At 36.4% G+C, this 16,703-nt stretch overlaps 1 protein-coding gene across 1 annotated transcript in view; it reads left to right on the forward strand.

The window, feature by feature from the left end:
• Positions 1–16,703, forward strand: part of PSME4 (proteasome activator subunit 4) — a 96,107-nt gene that overhangs the window by 15,273 nt on the left and 64,131 nt on the right. Inside the window, exons 2-3 of the mRNA XM_068987673.1 lie at positions 5,783–5,923; positions 7,076–7,192. Coding sequence (XP_068843774.1) covers positions 5,783–5,923; positions 7,076–7,192 — 258 coding nt within the window. The remainder of the gene's footprint in view (positions 1–5,782; positions 5,924–7,075; positions 7,193–16,703) is intronic.

Consider the following 16,703-nt stretch of genomic DNA (forward strand, 5'->3'; position numbering starts at 1 on the left):
ATAATTTTTATTTGTGTCTTTTAAAGTCAGTTGTATTAATTATATAATTCTATTTCCACTTATGCTTTAGTGGAAGTCAGATTGAAGTGGTAAAGACACACAGTAATTGATTTTGTTGCTGTTCTTCAGCACATGAAGTTTAATTTTCTGTTTCAGGACTGTATAAGAGTCGGTATTGTATAATTGTATCAGGAGATGATTAACCTCCAATGTTCTCTTTTTGTGATGTTAGTGGCCATCCTGCATCTGTTATAGAGGCAAAATGGTGATACCTTTTATTCTTTATGAACTTAATTTAAACATCTTTCGCAGTTAATTATTGTGATTTATGATCTCACTTTTGCCTGGTGAGAACAACTTGACTCCTGTGCTCTTATTTATTTAAAAAATTGCTTTGGCCACTGTGCTGCTTGTGAAATCTTACTTCCTCCACCAGGAACTGAACTTGGACCACAGCAGTGAAAGCGCTGAATCCTAACCAGTGGACCTCCAAGGAATCTCTCCTGTGCTGTTTTAAATGGGACTCGAGTAGTCGTTGATAAAGGGTTTTTTAATTAAGATAATAGTAGAAATGCAGAAATATTGATTACCTAGTTATAAGCATTGTCAACAGAAGTTGATATGAAATATTTTTACATGTTAATTTTAATTGTAATAGATAATGCCTGTTTCCTTTATAACAGTTTGCTTAAACAGAGGTATACAGAAGAATATGAGTCAGTTTGACCATCAAGAAGTAATATTTTATAGTGTTTGCTTTATTTTTTAATCCTAACGCATGAGTGTTTCCTTTTGTTTAGTTACGTATTGCGAATGTTTTGTATCATTATATTTTATATGATATTACATTTGATGTCCATAAAATTCTCTGGAAACAATTTTAAATGACTGCACTGTAGTCTAAAGGCATAAACCACAATTTAACAAATCATTCCTTTATCAGACTTTCAGGGTTTTTTTCAGGAAATACTTATTATTGCAAGTGTGCATTGAAAAGATTTTTGGTATTTTGACTTTGATATTCTGAATTTTTATTTAGGGCGTATTGCTGGATGTGATTTTTTTTTTTTTTTAATCACCCACAAATGCTTTTAAGTACTTTCAATGACAGTATTTAAATTCTGGCTTTTAAAATTTCAAGTTTCATTTTTTGTCTTGAAAGTAGGACTACCCAATGTAAAGCACTTACTTAAGATTTAATTTCTTTGCCAAATGTCTTATATGTTTTATAATAACACAGTCTTAATATTGCTTTGAAATGATGTTAATTTTACTTTTATTTGTGGGTATATTTAGAACCTTAGAAACCAAATGATTGCCTTGAAGAAAAATAATTGATGAATGACAAAGCCTGTATTGAAAACCAATTATTTTTAGCCTCTAGTTAAGCTCTAATTCTTAGTCCATGTCAGTAGTACTGTATAATTTTATACTTTACTTAAATTTTCTAGAAATATATAGTAGACTTACCTTCAGGATGTATAGTAGAAAAAGCCGTGACAGCATTGTACATTTGATTATATAGTGACTGTTCCTGGTATGCCACTGTCTTTACTTGAGATTAAAAAGTAAAGCGTTTTACTAATAACACTATAAGGTTGTGAGGAGGAAGCAGTTGAAAAGTGCTTCTGTATTTTACATTTTTTCCTCCTGTGGGAGGATGGAACCTAATGACTTGCCATCTCTATATTCTGGATAGTTTAAGAAAATATCCTATTTGAAAATGCAATCATGACTGTTATTAAGGTTTTGAAGTATTTTAATAGAAATTTTTAGTCCTAAAATTTAATGTGCAAATTAATTGGGAAAAGGGAGTGGACTGTCTCTAAATACAATCTAAAGTAGAATTTTTGAATAAATACAAAGAAAGAACAACTAGAGTAGTTTTAAGTGAAGACTCTCAGTTTCCACTCTGAATATTTTTTAAAATTTCCTTTTTCAAGAATGAAAAAAGAAGCAACTTTATTGCATTTACCACTCCCAGTATTTTTGATGCACTAGTTTTTTGGGCTTCCCTGGTTGCTCAAATGGTAAAAAATCTGCCTGCAATGCAGGAGACTTGGGTTCTATCCCTGGATTGGGAGGATTCCCTGGAGAAAGGGAATGGCAACTCCCTCCAGTATTCTTGTCTGGAGAGAGGAGCCTGGCAGGTACAGTCCATGGGGTTGCAAAGAGTCGGACACAACTGAATGATTAACACATACAGTTTTAAGATAGAGCCCAGTAATGTGCGTTTTAAACAGTCTTATGTGTAGTGAACATTTATGAGGTGATGTCAAGTTTTTCCAGAGTAGCTGTAAAAACTGGTTTTGCCCTATTCTCACCAAAACTGGGTATTGTGAGCTTTTTAATTTCAGCCAGTATAGTGGTGTGAAGTGGTACCCTATTGTAGTTTTAATTTGCATTTACTGATGAGTGATGATGTTGAGTGCCTTTTCATATGCTCATCAGTCATCTGGATGTTGGCTTTCCAGAAGTGCCTACCTGAGTCTTTTGCCCATTTAAAAAAAAAATTTGTTTGTGCTATTTCTTATTGACTTGTAGGAGTTCTGATGCAGTTTGAGTGAGTGCTTTATCAGATAGATATGTGTTCCAATTATCTTTCACTTTTCATGTGTGAATAGAAGTTCCTGATTTTAATGAAGACCAGTTAACTTTCTTCTTTTAGTACTTCTGAGCTTTTCAGAAGTAGCATTCTTGGGCTGTGTTTTGAGAAATGCTGAGACAGGAATTACTTTCTGGTTGGGAAGAACTATTTGCTGTTAACAGGGGAAATAATTTTCTGAGTAATCCCCCAAAAGTTTTTGGTTTTGTTAGCAGTCCTAGCTCCTCTAAGGATTCCCCTGTTGGTCTCTTCATAGTATTGAATTTTGGAGTTTATGAATTTCATGTCCTTCATTTTTACACAATTTATATACTACAGCAAAAGCGATGTGCTTGTAGGTAAATTATTTCAATGGCTTAGAGCAGTGTTTCTCCAGTTTTTCCACAGAAATATCTTAGCCACAGGGGAGAGTAAGTGCCTAACCGCCGGGGCACTTGGAGCCTGACAAGGCCTGAGGTAGCCACTGGGAACAAGATGTTTCTTTGGAAAATTGTTTTATCTTTAAGATAAATGCTGTTTCTTATGGTTTGTTTTCATTTGAAAGTAGCATTTAAATGATTCTAGCTTTTACTCCCAGAGAAGGCAATGGCACCCCACTCCAATACTCTTGCCTGGAAAATCCCATGGGCAGAGGAGCCTGGTAGGCTGCAGTCCATGGGGTCTCGAAGAGTCAGAGACGGCTGAGCGACTTCACTTTCACTTTTCACTTTCATGCATTGGAGAAGGAAATGGCAACCCACTCCAGTGTTCTTGCCTGGAGACTCCCAGGGACGGGGGAGCCTGGTGGGCTGCCATCTATGGGGTCGCACAGAGTCGGACACGACTGAAGTGACTTAGCAGCAGCAGCAGCAGCAGCAGCAGCTTTTACTCCTCAATTTAGAGTGAAATTGAGGGAGACTTCAGGAGTTTGTACCATGCTTTTTCAGCAGTTTGAAGTACGTCTGGCAGCCCTGGGCTTAAGGTCTTTGTGTATTGTCTTCATTAGCCCAGTTACTTTCCCTGGCGTAAGTGCTTAAGAAACATTCACTGAAAGGTAAAACCACATCTCTGGTCTCATTGCTGCTCACCCTATACTGGTTAGTTGTCTAGTAGTAAGGTGAAATCATGGGATTATACCTTGGATGGACAGACAAGAGCTGAATAAATATGCAGCAGCCTGAGAAAATAGTGCTTTTACTGAACCAAGAGTTTTGAGGATTTTCTAGAAAAAGAAAAACAATTATTCTCATTTTAGAAGTTAAACGTGAGTTTACTTTGATCATAGTTAATGGGAAAGTGCTAAAGATCATAAGGAATATTAATGCTCTTTTCTGTGATTTGTGTATTTGTCTGTAGAACAGTCTTCCTAAAAGGAATTTATGATTTTAGGCATCCAGTAAAAGTTCTAAGTTTAAGTTTGGTTTCCAAGTAGTTAATCCTTAACTATGCCATGGTCATTCTTGCTTTTTGGGACAACTTTTTCCTTCATTTTGCTTATAGTTGACACCTTTGATTACATTGAGTCTCTAAAGTTAATAAAAAAGAATGAAAACATACAATTTTGAGATTAAAAACTTTTTGTAGCAATTTAATTTTATTATAGTTATGAGTCTAGAAACAAATAGTACAAATTAGATAATTTGCTGTATTGTTTCAGATTCTTAGTAAGCCTGCATCAAAGATTTTGTGGTTAAAACAGTAAACTTTTATGTCTATACTCTTTTCTTCTGTTTTATTGTGTTTTGATATGGTGTTTTAAATTAGTTTCAGTAAGTCCGTAAATAGGTTGTTATCTTGAATGAGCATTGTTTAATAGGGGAAAGGTCCAGAGGGATTCTTTTCAGGTTATTGTGGCATAAGACCATATGACAATAAAGCAGCAGTGTTATAATTGGTCATTAGAATTTTTTTTCCCAAACTTTAAACTCTTTATTTTGTATTGGGGTATAGCCAATCAACAGTGTTGTGGCTGTTTCAGGTGAACAGCAGAGGGACTCAGCCATCCCATTCTCCCCCAAACTCCACTCCCATCCAGGCTGGCAGATAACATTGAGCACAGTTCCACGTGCTTATACAGCAGGTCCTTTGATTATGCATTTTGAATATAGCAGTGTGTTCATGACCTTCCCAAAGGCCCTGACTATCCCTACCCCTCCCCGCAACCATAAGTTCATTTTTTGGTCTGTGAGTCTCTTTCTATTTGTAAGTAAGTTCATTTGTATCAGTTTTTTTTTTTTAATCCCACATATAAGAGATGTCATACACAATTTCTCCTCTATTTGACTCACTTCCCTCAGTATGGCACTCTCTAGGTCCACCGTGTTCATGCAGTAGCGTTGCTTTGTCCTTTTGATGGCTGAGTAATACTCCACTGTGTATACGTGCCACATCTTTACCCATTCCTCTGTTGATGAACATTTAACTTGCTGCCATGTCTTGGCTCCTGTAAACAGTGCTGCAATGAACATGGGACTGCATGTATCCTTTCAGATCGTGTTTTTCTCTGCATACATGCCCAGGAATGGGATTGCAGGTCATTAAAGGTTGATGAAAATTCAGTTATCATTAGAGGTTTCTTGTCAATAAAATACTTATTTGGTAATCTCTCAATTAAAATCCAGAGTAAATCTTTCCTGCACAATGATGAGTGGATACAAAATAACATCAAAGACATTTGAAATTAAAGTGTAGCAATACATGTTTTTAATTGTGGCAAGCTCTTAAATTTACCCTCTTAACAATTTTTAAGTGTACTGTGTGGTATTGTTAAGTGTGTGTACATTGTTATGCCACAGATCTGTAGGACTTTTTCATCTTGTATGACTGAAACCCTGTTATCTCCCTATCTCTACCTTCCCAGCCCCTGGCAACCATCATTCTGTTTCTGTGAATTTGATTACTTTAGATATTACATCTAAGTGATAATCATCCAGTATTTGACTTTTTTTGATGTCTTATTTCACTTAGCGTAATGTCCTCAAGGTCCATCTATGTTTTAGCGTATGACGGCCTTCTTCTTAAAGGCTGAATAATATTCTTGCACACATATATATGTGCCTGTGTACACACACACATGTATCTATCTGTTGATGGACATTTACATTACTTCTGCACCTTGGGCATGTGACTAATGCCTCAATGAACAAAAATATGTCACCATATCTATTTTTAAAGTCTGTATCAATTTTTCTCTTGCAGATATATTCGACTTTATGGGAGAAAATTTAGCAAAGAAGATCATGTTCTTTTTATCAAGTTATTGTATGAGCTGGTATCAATTCCAAAACTGGAAATCAGCATGATGCAGGGATTTGCCCGTCTCTTGATCAACTTATTAAAGTAAGTCTATTTGTTGTAATTTCTGGTAAGATTTTTTTCTTTCTTTAAGATTTTAGGGAATGAGGAGAGCCAAGTGTTCTTTGGTAAGACCAAGTCCCAGGTTTTCCTTATCCTGGACACACAGCACAATTCCAGAAACAGGGAGTACTTCATAGATAGTATGGGAAAGTATGAAACTCATCTACAATAATGGTGGCACAAATTGTAATGCCTCTTTTTTCTTTTTTTAATTAATTTATTTAATTTGAGGCTAATTACTTTACAGCATTGTAGTGGTTTTTGCCATACATTGACATGAATCAGCCATGGGTGTCCATGTCCCTATAGGGTTCAGGTCCCCTATCCTGAACCCCCCTCTCGCCTCCCTCCTCATCCCACCCCTCAGGGTTGTCCCAGTGCACCAACTTTGAGTGCCTTGTGTCGTGCAACAAAGTTGGACTGCTGATCTATTTCACATACGATATTATACATTTCAATGCTATTATCTCAAATCATCCCACCCTCACCTTCTGCCACAGAGTCCAAAAGTCTGTTCTTTATATCTGTGTCTCTTTTGCTGTCTCACATATAGGGTCATTGTTACAAATTCCTTATATATGCATTAATATACTGTATTGGTGGTTTTGTTTCTGACTTACTTCACTCTGTGTAATAGGCTCCAGTTTCATCCACCTCATATAGAACTGATTAAAAAGCGTTCTTTTTAATAGCTGAGTAATATTCCACTGTGTTTATGTACCACAAGTTTCTTATCCACTCATCTGCCAGTGGACATCTAGGTTGCTTCCATGTCCTAGCTATTGTAAACAGTACTGTGATGAACCTTGGGATACCTGTGTCTCTTTCAGTTCTGGTTTCCTTGGTGTGTATGCCCATCAGTGAGATTGCTGGGTCATACGGCAGTTTCATTTCCAGTTTTTTAAGGAATCTCCACACTGTTCTCCATAGTGGCTGTGTAATGCCTCTTTTTATGTGGTGCCCTTTGAGGTTTGAGCAGCAGCAAAAGTCCTGTGCGTTGTTCTTCCTACTGACGTGTTTTACCAGTGAACGGCTGAGGATGGCAGAAAGCAAAACCCACTGTGATGACTGCAGCATTTAGCAACTACCTTCCCTGTATAGTGTGTGTAATGTGCACACTCTTTCTTTAATTAGGAAAAAGGAACTTCTTTCAAGAGATGATTTGGAGTTACCTTGGCGACCACTTTATGACATGGTGGAAAGAATATTATATTCCAAGACAGAACACCTGGGATTAAATTGGTTTCCTAAGTAAGTATTTCCATTTAAAGTACTTTTGGGAGAGCACTTTTGGGGGTTGACCTTAGTTGAGAAATACTGGATTACTTGAGATAAGCAAGCAAATATACAGTTTAATATGCTCATTTCTATGTAACTTGACTCCTAAAACAGTTTATTGCCCTCTTGAAATTAAAACACTCCTTAGAAGAAAAGCTATGACCAACCTAGATAGCATATTCAAAAGTAGAGACATTACCTTGCCAACAAAGGTCCGTCTAGTCAAAGCAGTAGTTTTTCCAGTAGTCATGTATGGACTGCTGGAGAATTGGACTATAAAGAAAGCTGAGTGCCAAAGAATTGATGCTTTTGAACTGTGGTGTTGGAGAAGACTCTTGAGAGTCCCTTGGACTGCAAGGAGATCCAACCAGTCCATCCTAAAGGAGATCAGTCCTGAATATTCATTGGAAGGACTGATGCTGAAGCTGAAACTCCAATACTTTGGCCACCTCATGTGAACAACTGATTCATTGGAGAAGATCCTGATTCTGGGACAGATTGGAGGTGGGAAGAGAAGAGGATGGCAGAATGAAATGGTTGGGTGGCATCACTGACTCAATGGACTTGAGTTTGAATAAGCTCCAGGAGTTGGTGATAGACAGGGAGGCCTGGTGTGCTGCAGTCCACGGGATTGCAAAGAGTTGGATATGACTGAGCCACTGAACTGAACTGAACTTATATCTGAAACTGCAGTTAAGAATTTCCCACCACTGTATCTCTTAACAACTAAAGTTCATCAGCATACTGGCCAAAGAAAACGAGAGATTTTTGTTTGAAATCTAGTATTTTGTCACTAAAAGTAATGCACATTTGGCATTCTTCATAGTAGATCCATGTGTGTTCTAATTCTTCAGCTAAAATGAATGCTTCACAAAGGGGAGCTTTGCCTATTCCAGGGGGACCCACATCCCAGAGCACACACACAGTTAAAGAAACATAAGTTTCAGTGAATGACTCTTCTTAGAGGATGGTCAAATATGCTCCTTGGTTTTTACAATTTCCTAGCAATGTTTAGACATTCCAAGATTATAAATCTCTGGGTGTTTTTGGCTTCTTGTGCATACATCCTGACTCTTCCAGATCTCTCATTTTATGTTTAATTTGAAACCTTTACAGAGTACAGTGTGATGATCTGTCCTTTTTTGAATAATAGTGATTTCAGACTTGACTGCACAGTGTCATTTTTCCCTGTAAACAATTTGTCCAGTTGTGATCTACCCCTTTAATTTCTTAATCTTTGCATGTTTGACTTGAATTTGTAACTGAGGTTTATTTTTAGGAAATCTTCTCTTCAACTTTTAATAGCTATTTCCTTTTATTATCTAGAGTAGTTTGTTATATATATATGTACTAATTTTCTGAAGAGCATCATTTTATATGCCTGTATTATTTTTCCTTTCTCTCTTTTATAAATTAAATCTTTAAACATTTACTCTGTCTTTTTCCTCTCAGTCCTAGACATGTTTACATGCCTACCCAGGTCAGTTCATTTAATTATTAGGCTTCACTTAAGTCAGCAGTCTTAAGTGAATTTATTTGGAAAATGATGGCAAATGGCAGACTCTAAAAGATATTCAGGTCATAGGTAAATAGTGAAATGATTTAATGAAAAGAGTAAATAAATATAGGTAACTGTGAACTTAGGCCCTAACTCTTTTTGGACAGTGCTCACAAATATAATGGTCAGAAGGCATTTATTTCCTGAAGACTCCATGTGTTAAAACAAAGAAACCCATTTCAGTGATAAAAATGGCAAAACCTGTCATAAAACTATATGGTAAAATGTCCAAATGTGTTTTTACTAATATTTATTATGAAAACCCAAAATTTAACATGAAGGATTACTTTTGAGTTTTATTTCTGCTGGAGGGAGCGTGGCACAGACTGGATTGACTAGACCTTAAAATATGAGCCCATTGAACTTGTGATTAGAATCACCATTTCAAAGATTTCAGAAACCTTTAATCTGTGTTCAAATCCGTTATCTTCCTGAAATTTTCCTGGCTGAATTTTTGACTACCTCTGAAAGTGTTTGATAAATCATGTGGGAGAGAAAGCAATTCCGTCAGTAATTTCTCCTTTTTCAGTAGTTCTTTTACTTGCTTCTTTATAACCAAGTGTCATACCTCCTGTCCTGACAGGTGTAACTTTCCAGAGGCAGCCACTTTTTTTTTTTTTTAAGTATTATATGGTTATTCATGGATACCTGTGGCTTTCCTCTTCAGCCACTGTTTTCCTGGAAATTTTGTTAAAGCTTATAACTGTTAGTGTTAGTTATTGTTTGTAGTTCTTCCCATTCATCTTGATACTAATTACCAAGTTATTTCCTTAACTTCACATTATCTCTGCTGTTATGGAAACTTTTCCTTAAAAGTTTCACCCTAACTGTTCTTGGTATTTTGAAGAGACCTCGAGTCTTTGCCGAAATCTTTTGCTTTAAAGCCATGACTCTTGACTCAAATAGACTCAGAAACTCCTGTTGTATTCTATAGATAACTATTCCAAAGTGAAATTCATAAGTAACATGACCTTTCTACACTCAAAAATAAATATGAATTATGTTTTAACCAAAAAAGAAATAAGGGGAAAAGAAATAAAGGGAAAGATATCTCAATTGAATGCAGAGTTCCAGAGACAAGGAAGGAGAAATAAGAAGGCCTTTTTAAATGAACAGTGCAGGGAAATAAAGGAAAACAATAGAATGGGAAAGACTAGAGATATCTTCAAGAAACTTGGAGATATCAAGGGAACATTTCATACAAGGATGGGCATGGTAAAGGAAAGAAAAGGTAAGGACCTAACAGAAACAGAAGAGATGAAGAAGAGGTGGCAAGAACACACAGAAGAACTATACAAAAAAGGTCAAAGACCCTAATAACCATGATGGTATGGTCAGTCACCTAGAGCCAAACATCCTGGAGTGTAAAATCAAGTGGGCCTTAGAAAGCATCACTATGAACAAAGCTAGTGAAGGTGATAGAATTCCAGCTGAGCCATTTAAAATCCTAAAAGATGATCCTGTTAAGGTGCTACACTCATTATGTCAGCAAATTTGGAAAATTTGGCAGTCTCCATAGGACTAGAAAAGGTCATTTTTCGTTCCAAAGAAGGGCAGTGCCAAAAAATTGTCAAACTACTGTACAGTTAGGGTCATTTCACATACTAGCAGGGTTATGCTCAAAATCCTTCAAGTTAGGCTTTATCAGTATGTGAACCAAGAACTTCCAGATGTATAAGCTGGATTTAGAAAAGGCAGAGGAACTAGAGATCAATTGTCAACATCTGTTGGATCATCAAAAAAGCGAGAGTTCCAGAAAACATCTGCTTCATTGACTATGCTAAAGCCTTTGTGTGGATCACAACAAACTGGAAAATTCTTAAAAAGATGTAAATACCAGACCACCTTACTGGCTTCCTGTGAAACCTGTATGCAGGTCAAGAAACAGCAGATAGAACTGGACATAGAACAACTGACTGGTTCAAAATTGAGAGAGGAGTACAAAAAGGCTGTCTGTTGTCACCCTGCTTATTTAACTTACATGCAGAATACATCATACCAAATGCCAGGCTGGATGAAGAACAAGCTGGAATCATGATTGCTGGGAGAAATACCAGTAACCTCAGATATGCAGATAATGCCACTCTAAGGGCAGAAAGTGAAGAGCTAAAGAGCCTGTTGATGAAGGTGAAAGAGTAGAGTGAAAATGCTGGCTTGAATCTCAACATTCGAAAAATGAAGATCATGTCATCTTGTCCCATCACTTCATGGCACATAGAAGGGGAAAAAGTGGAAGCAATGACAGACTTTATTTCCTTGGACTCCAAAATCGCTATGGATGGTGACTGCAGCTGTGAAATTAAAAGACACATGCTCCTGGGAAAGAAAGCTATGACAAACCTAAACAGCGTGTTAAGAAGCAGAGACATTACTTTGCCAGTAAAGGTCCATCTAGTCAAAGCTGTGATTTTTCCAGTAGTTATGTACAGATGTGAGAGTTGGACCATAAAGAAGGCTGAGTGTCAAAAATTGGTGCTTTTGAATTGTAGTGCTGGAGAAGACTCTTGAGAATCCCTTGAGCAGCAAAGGTCAAACCAGTCAATCCTAAAGGAAATCAGTCCTGAATATTCTTTGGAAAGTCTGATGCTGAAGCTGAAGCTCCAATACTTTGGCTACCTGATGCAAAGAGCCGACTCATTGGAAAAGACCCTGATGGTGGGAAAGATTGAAAGCAAAAGAAGAGGGTGGCAGAGAACAAGATGGTTAAATGACTCAATGGACATGAATTTGAGCAAACTCTGGGAGATAGTGGAGGACAGAGGAGCCAGTTTGCTACGTCCATGGGTTGCAAAGAGTCAGACACAACTTAATAACTGAACAACAACAAAGTTTATTTGAAGCAATCTGTATTTCAAACGTGCATGCGCTATTACACTGTAAAACAGTATGGTATTCAGATTTTACATCTATTTATAGTGAGTAAGTTTGAATTTATAAGTAAAAAAGGTTAAAACACAGTCTGTATCAGAAGTACAAGAAAACGTAAGAGCAGTATTTTTAGTGGACATTAAAATAAAATTTAGTACTAGGATACAGAATAACAGATCATACATCTGATAAGAGAGAGAAATAACTTTTAACTTCAGACTACTGACTGGTAAAAAAGGAAGTAAGATACTCTGGCAGGTGAGCTGACCTTATTTATAACATAGGGAAAATGTGAGAGTGTTAGTTGCTCAGTCATGTCTAACTCTTTGTGACCCCATAGACTGTAGCCCACCAGGCTCCTCTGTTCACGGAATTCTCCAGGCAGGAATACCAGAGTGGGTAGTCATTCCCTTCTCCAGGGGATCTTCTCAATCCAGGGATCAAACTCTGGTCTCTGGCATTGCAGGCACATTCTTCACAGTCTGAACCCCCAGCGAAGCCCCTATTTATAACATAGTGTCACAGTAATTCTTGATGTAATTATGTGGGATAGTTACTAGTATTTCCAACATATTTTTGAACATTATTACATGTGAAAGAAATAGAGACAAAGGATTAATTAGGAAAAGACACATTAGTATATGAAGCCATATAAAATTTGTGCAGTTGACTTTTGCCAATGTAAATAATGTCAGTATATAATTTTTACAGCATGAATAGCCTTTTGTGCCCTACCCAAAAAGGATGACAGTCCAAAAAAACATGAAGCATTTCAACAACAAAACTATTAATGAAGTTCTGTAACATCCTCATTTTTTGTGTATCACTAACTGCCAATGATACTTGGTTCTAAAACAATCATCAATATTAGTTACATATTTATATGCAAATCTGTATATGCTCAAGGATTTGGTTTTGGCAAATCAGATGTGGCAGCAGAATTGCCATTATGCTGTAATTTTTTCTTTAGAAATCATGAATAACCTTAGGTAAAATTTTCAGCAAAACAAAATACAGCCTTCCTTCAGTTTATATGTTAGTTGTATTCCTAGAGATTCGATGTCTATTAATAAACTGGGAAAAATAGTTAATGTTAAAACAGTTACCTTTTATGTTCAAAAAGTTTTAATCTATATGACCATGTATTGAGATATTTGAAAGTCTTGCAATAATAATTTTTTGTTGAGTTTGGCTGTTCCGTGAATTGCTGGATATCTGGTATACCTGGCTTTTAATCACTAAAGTTTCAGTGAGTCCTCCCTACTAATTGTGATAATCAAAAATGTCTCTTACATTTCCAGAATGCTCCCTGCATGTGGTTAAAATCTTACAAATTTGTTTTCTCTTCTCTTGCTTCCATGCAAGTTAAAGTTTCCTGCCTCATTAATCAGCCCTTCCTGCTTTCTTATCACTAGTCCAGCACTTTCTTTTTTTCTGTTTTTCATTCTGTAAGATGCAGGTCTTTCAGTTTTCAAACCAATATTCTGCCTGTTCCTGTGCGTCTCAGACTGTCCACTTAATACCTCCCACCCTTTCCCCAAAGAGGTTTCCTAAGAGGTATGGTATGAGGAATTTCTCGGAATTTTTACATTTTATCTTAAACATTCATATCTTCATTAAGCTTATTAAGTCATGTTTTCATAAGTAAAAATTTCTTCCCTGTGTATCTCTTGACTAAAGTTGATGCTCCAGGAAGATGAGCTATATTGGCCCAGTGGCTTGAAGTACTTACACACCGGGCTGTATCCTTCCACTAAAAGGAGCACACGTTGTGAAGTGCAGCTCTGTTGATGCAGCCTCTTTTTAAACCTGGTGATTATTGTTCCAGTTTTAAGGAATCAGGAAGAATATTGGGAACTACTTTTGAGGGGGCTCTTTCTCGGTGAGAGGCTGCACCGTAGGACAAAATTTGAAGCTGAATGTGTCTTCTGTTTAAAAAACAAGATAGAAAATTATACTTAAAACAGTTTTTCAGGACTATAGTTCTTTATTCATTGTGTCTCATTTCTTGTAATCTTTTTACTGTTATTATCATATTTTACTTCTCTGGAAAGGAGAACCTGTTAGCGTATTTCCATTCAGGTCACACTGTTTAAAGTTATATAACAATTAACTTTGAAAGATTTTTGAATTCTTTGGTTCTTGGGCTTTTTCTTCATCACATTTGCCTTGATTTTTAATACCAGAGGAATCTAATGGTCTTGGTTCTTATGCAGCAATATTAGAGATACTATTTGGAGAGCCAGATAACAGTACTTTTTGTTCCTCACAGGTAGTCTCTGTCCCCTGAATTTCTAAGATGAGGGGTCACTGAGAACATTTAAAAATGTACTTTCCACTAAAGATTCTATTTATAAATAATACAGTAGAATAGCAAGTGTTCGTAACCAAGGGATAGAAGTATGACTTTTTATAAACATTTTATTTTAGAAATTTTTCTTAAAGAACCCTTTAATATGGCATGCTTTTGGAACTGGTATTTTGTTTTGAGTATTTTCGTCTTAGATGTATTCTGACACATTTTGAAACAGTTCTGTCAGCTGACTGCATGTGCTCATGACTATTTTTAGAATACTATTTTAGTAATCAAAAGTGAAAGGTTGCTTCATTTGTTAACTGTTTGTCTTTCAAGTCTTAAATCCCTGTGCCTTATGTATTTGTCTTTACTGAAACCACTGCTTAGAATGCCGTGCATTTCAACATGATTTTAAAAGCTGGTTCCATTGTTTGGAGCAAGGATTATAGACTTGCTTCTCCTTTCCCTTGGTCTTCTCTGTCCCATCCTCCTCCTTTGCTTCCTTTCCCTCTTTGTCCTCCTTTCTTTTTGCCTCAGGGGCAAAATACCCTTTTTACTCTTAATCTGTCTTACTTTCTACTGGAGAAACAATTTGTAGGGGTTTTGTTTATTATTATCCAGTAGAAAAATTAAAATTGGGGAAGATCTGTGAACTTAGTACCAGCTGTGAACTTAGTACTAGCAACTTAAGAGCTGCTTACTGTTTACTTCGTAAAAGAAGCATTTGAATCTTTGGGTCATGGTTTTATGTCATGAAACAGTGTCCCATGCACTTAATTGGAGTAGCATATTACAAGTTACACATCTAGGCAGCACACTAAGGAAAAGAGAAGAGGGCAGATGATGAGATGGTTGGATGACTTCACCGATTCAATGGACATAAACGTAGGCAAACTCTGAGAGATGGTGATGAACAGGGAGGCCTGGCATGCTGCAGTCATGGGGCCACAGAGTCAGATACGACTTGGCGACTGAACAACAACAAAATTTTGTGTGAAGTGGCTGTGATAAACGACTGCTTGCCATAAGCAGTGTTAGGTTTTAAAAGATTAGCTTTGAGATGGCTAGTGTTTGACTAACTGATGGTAGATTTGTTTGATTTAGGAAACCAGGAAACAATGGATGTATTAAGTTACAGGGAGGTTGAAGGAGAGGTATGTAGAATATACCAGGGTTACAGTTTCCGAGTTCATTTATAAAAAAGCCTGTCTGATTACCCTGAAGTTAATTTTTAGCTTGAGAATTGTGAAGTGAAGCTGAACGTTCTGGCCATGGGCAGTCCATACGACTCTCGTCTTGACTGTCATTTGCTGTACATTTCTTGATTTCGACAAGAACATTGTCCGGTTTATATAAGTCCACTATCTCAGGAACTGGAGGCCAAAGCTTTTGGCTTTCCTCAGGCTTCTCTGCTACATCTTTGGCATTTACTTTATTAACGTAAGGAATCATAAGGAACTTGCTTCCCAAAAAGGAAAATTCACACAGAGTCATCTGTTGAAACTGGGACAAGAGCTCAAGAATTGGGACAGGAACTTACTTTCTGCCCTGATAAATAGGGTGGCATTTGGGGGAAGACTTTCCTATTTTGATGCCATTTCCTAAATATAAATTAATAGCTACTCAGAGGCAGTAGAACAAGTATAAAAGCAAAATTAGTACAAAATTTTAGTTTTTAAGGAGATTGGAAATATAATTTATTTTGGCTAAATATGAAATAATTATAGTTAACATTTATTGTGCTTAATTCTGGGCCAGGTAACTGCTTTCTTTACATTATCTTGTTTAATTTTTGTAAAAGCCTAATGAGAGGTAGGTATTACTGTTCTTATATAGATATGAGGCTATATAATATTTCTCTCCTAGTAAATAGTTGGACAAGTGTTCGCCTTCAAATCTGTCTAACTTTGAGCCCAAGCTGTGAACCATTCATTACATGATATACTGTGGCTTTCTTTCCAACCTAACATGCCTTTACTATGAGCGGAGAGCGTTTGAGAAAACCCACCCAAAGCTTAGTTCCTCTGTTAGATCCCTTTTGATTTATTTAAAAAAAGAAAAAGTGTTTTGAATTGTCACTTTAACATTAGAAATTTGCAACAGTTGGGAAAACTTAAGTGATTATTCACTCCTTCTAAAAATTAGTGAAATATAATCTAGTAGCATCTAGCCTTAACCTTTTATTTTATTTTTAAACAGAAACATTGTTCCCTTCATCTTGAGAGATTACAAGAATCACAAAAGGTCACTATACAGATATCACAGGTTAGAGAGATTGTACCCTTTTCTGGATAAAGAGCACAAATCCATTGGCACAGGCCTATGTATAAGGAGGGGTTGAATTCGACTTCATTTAGATGAACTGAATCACATTCCCACACACCCCATTCCTCTAGTAAGTGAAGTGACAGCTATCAAGTCTTACAATAACCACCTGTCCTTCTGACGCGTGAAGGGAACTGGAGAAAGCATAGCTATGCAGCCTTTTGTGACTGGCTTTCTAGCATCATTTTTGATATTATATGAAAATTTGTTGGTAGAATAGAAAAGTTACCAGTAAGCATAGCAGGTTTTCTGTGTTGTACTATCAAATAGAAATACTGCCACAGAAATAGTTAAAAATAAATGTAAAGTTAACATGAAAACAGACATTAGGAAGTGTAGAATTATAGATCTTCTGCTTATATCCTTGAATTATAAGTTTACCATTTTAGAATTTTTTTTTGGAATTACCTTTTTTTAAAATCTATATTTAAATTGAT

This window comes from Capricornis sumatraensis, chromosome 1 (assembly GCF_032405125.1).
Source record: "Capricornis sumatraensis isolate serow.1 chromosome 1, serow.2, whole genome shotgun sequence".
In the NCBI taxonomy this organism is placed as follows: Eukaryota; Metazoa; Chordata; class Mammalia; order Artiodactyla; family Bovidae; genus Capricornis; species Capricornis sumatraensis.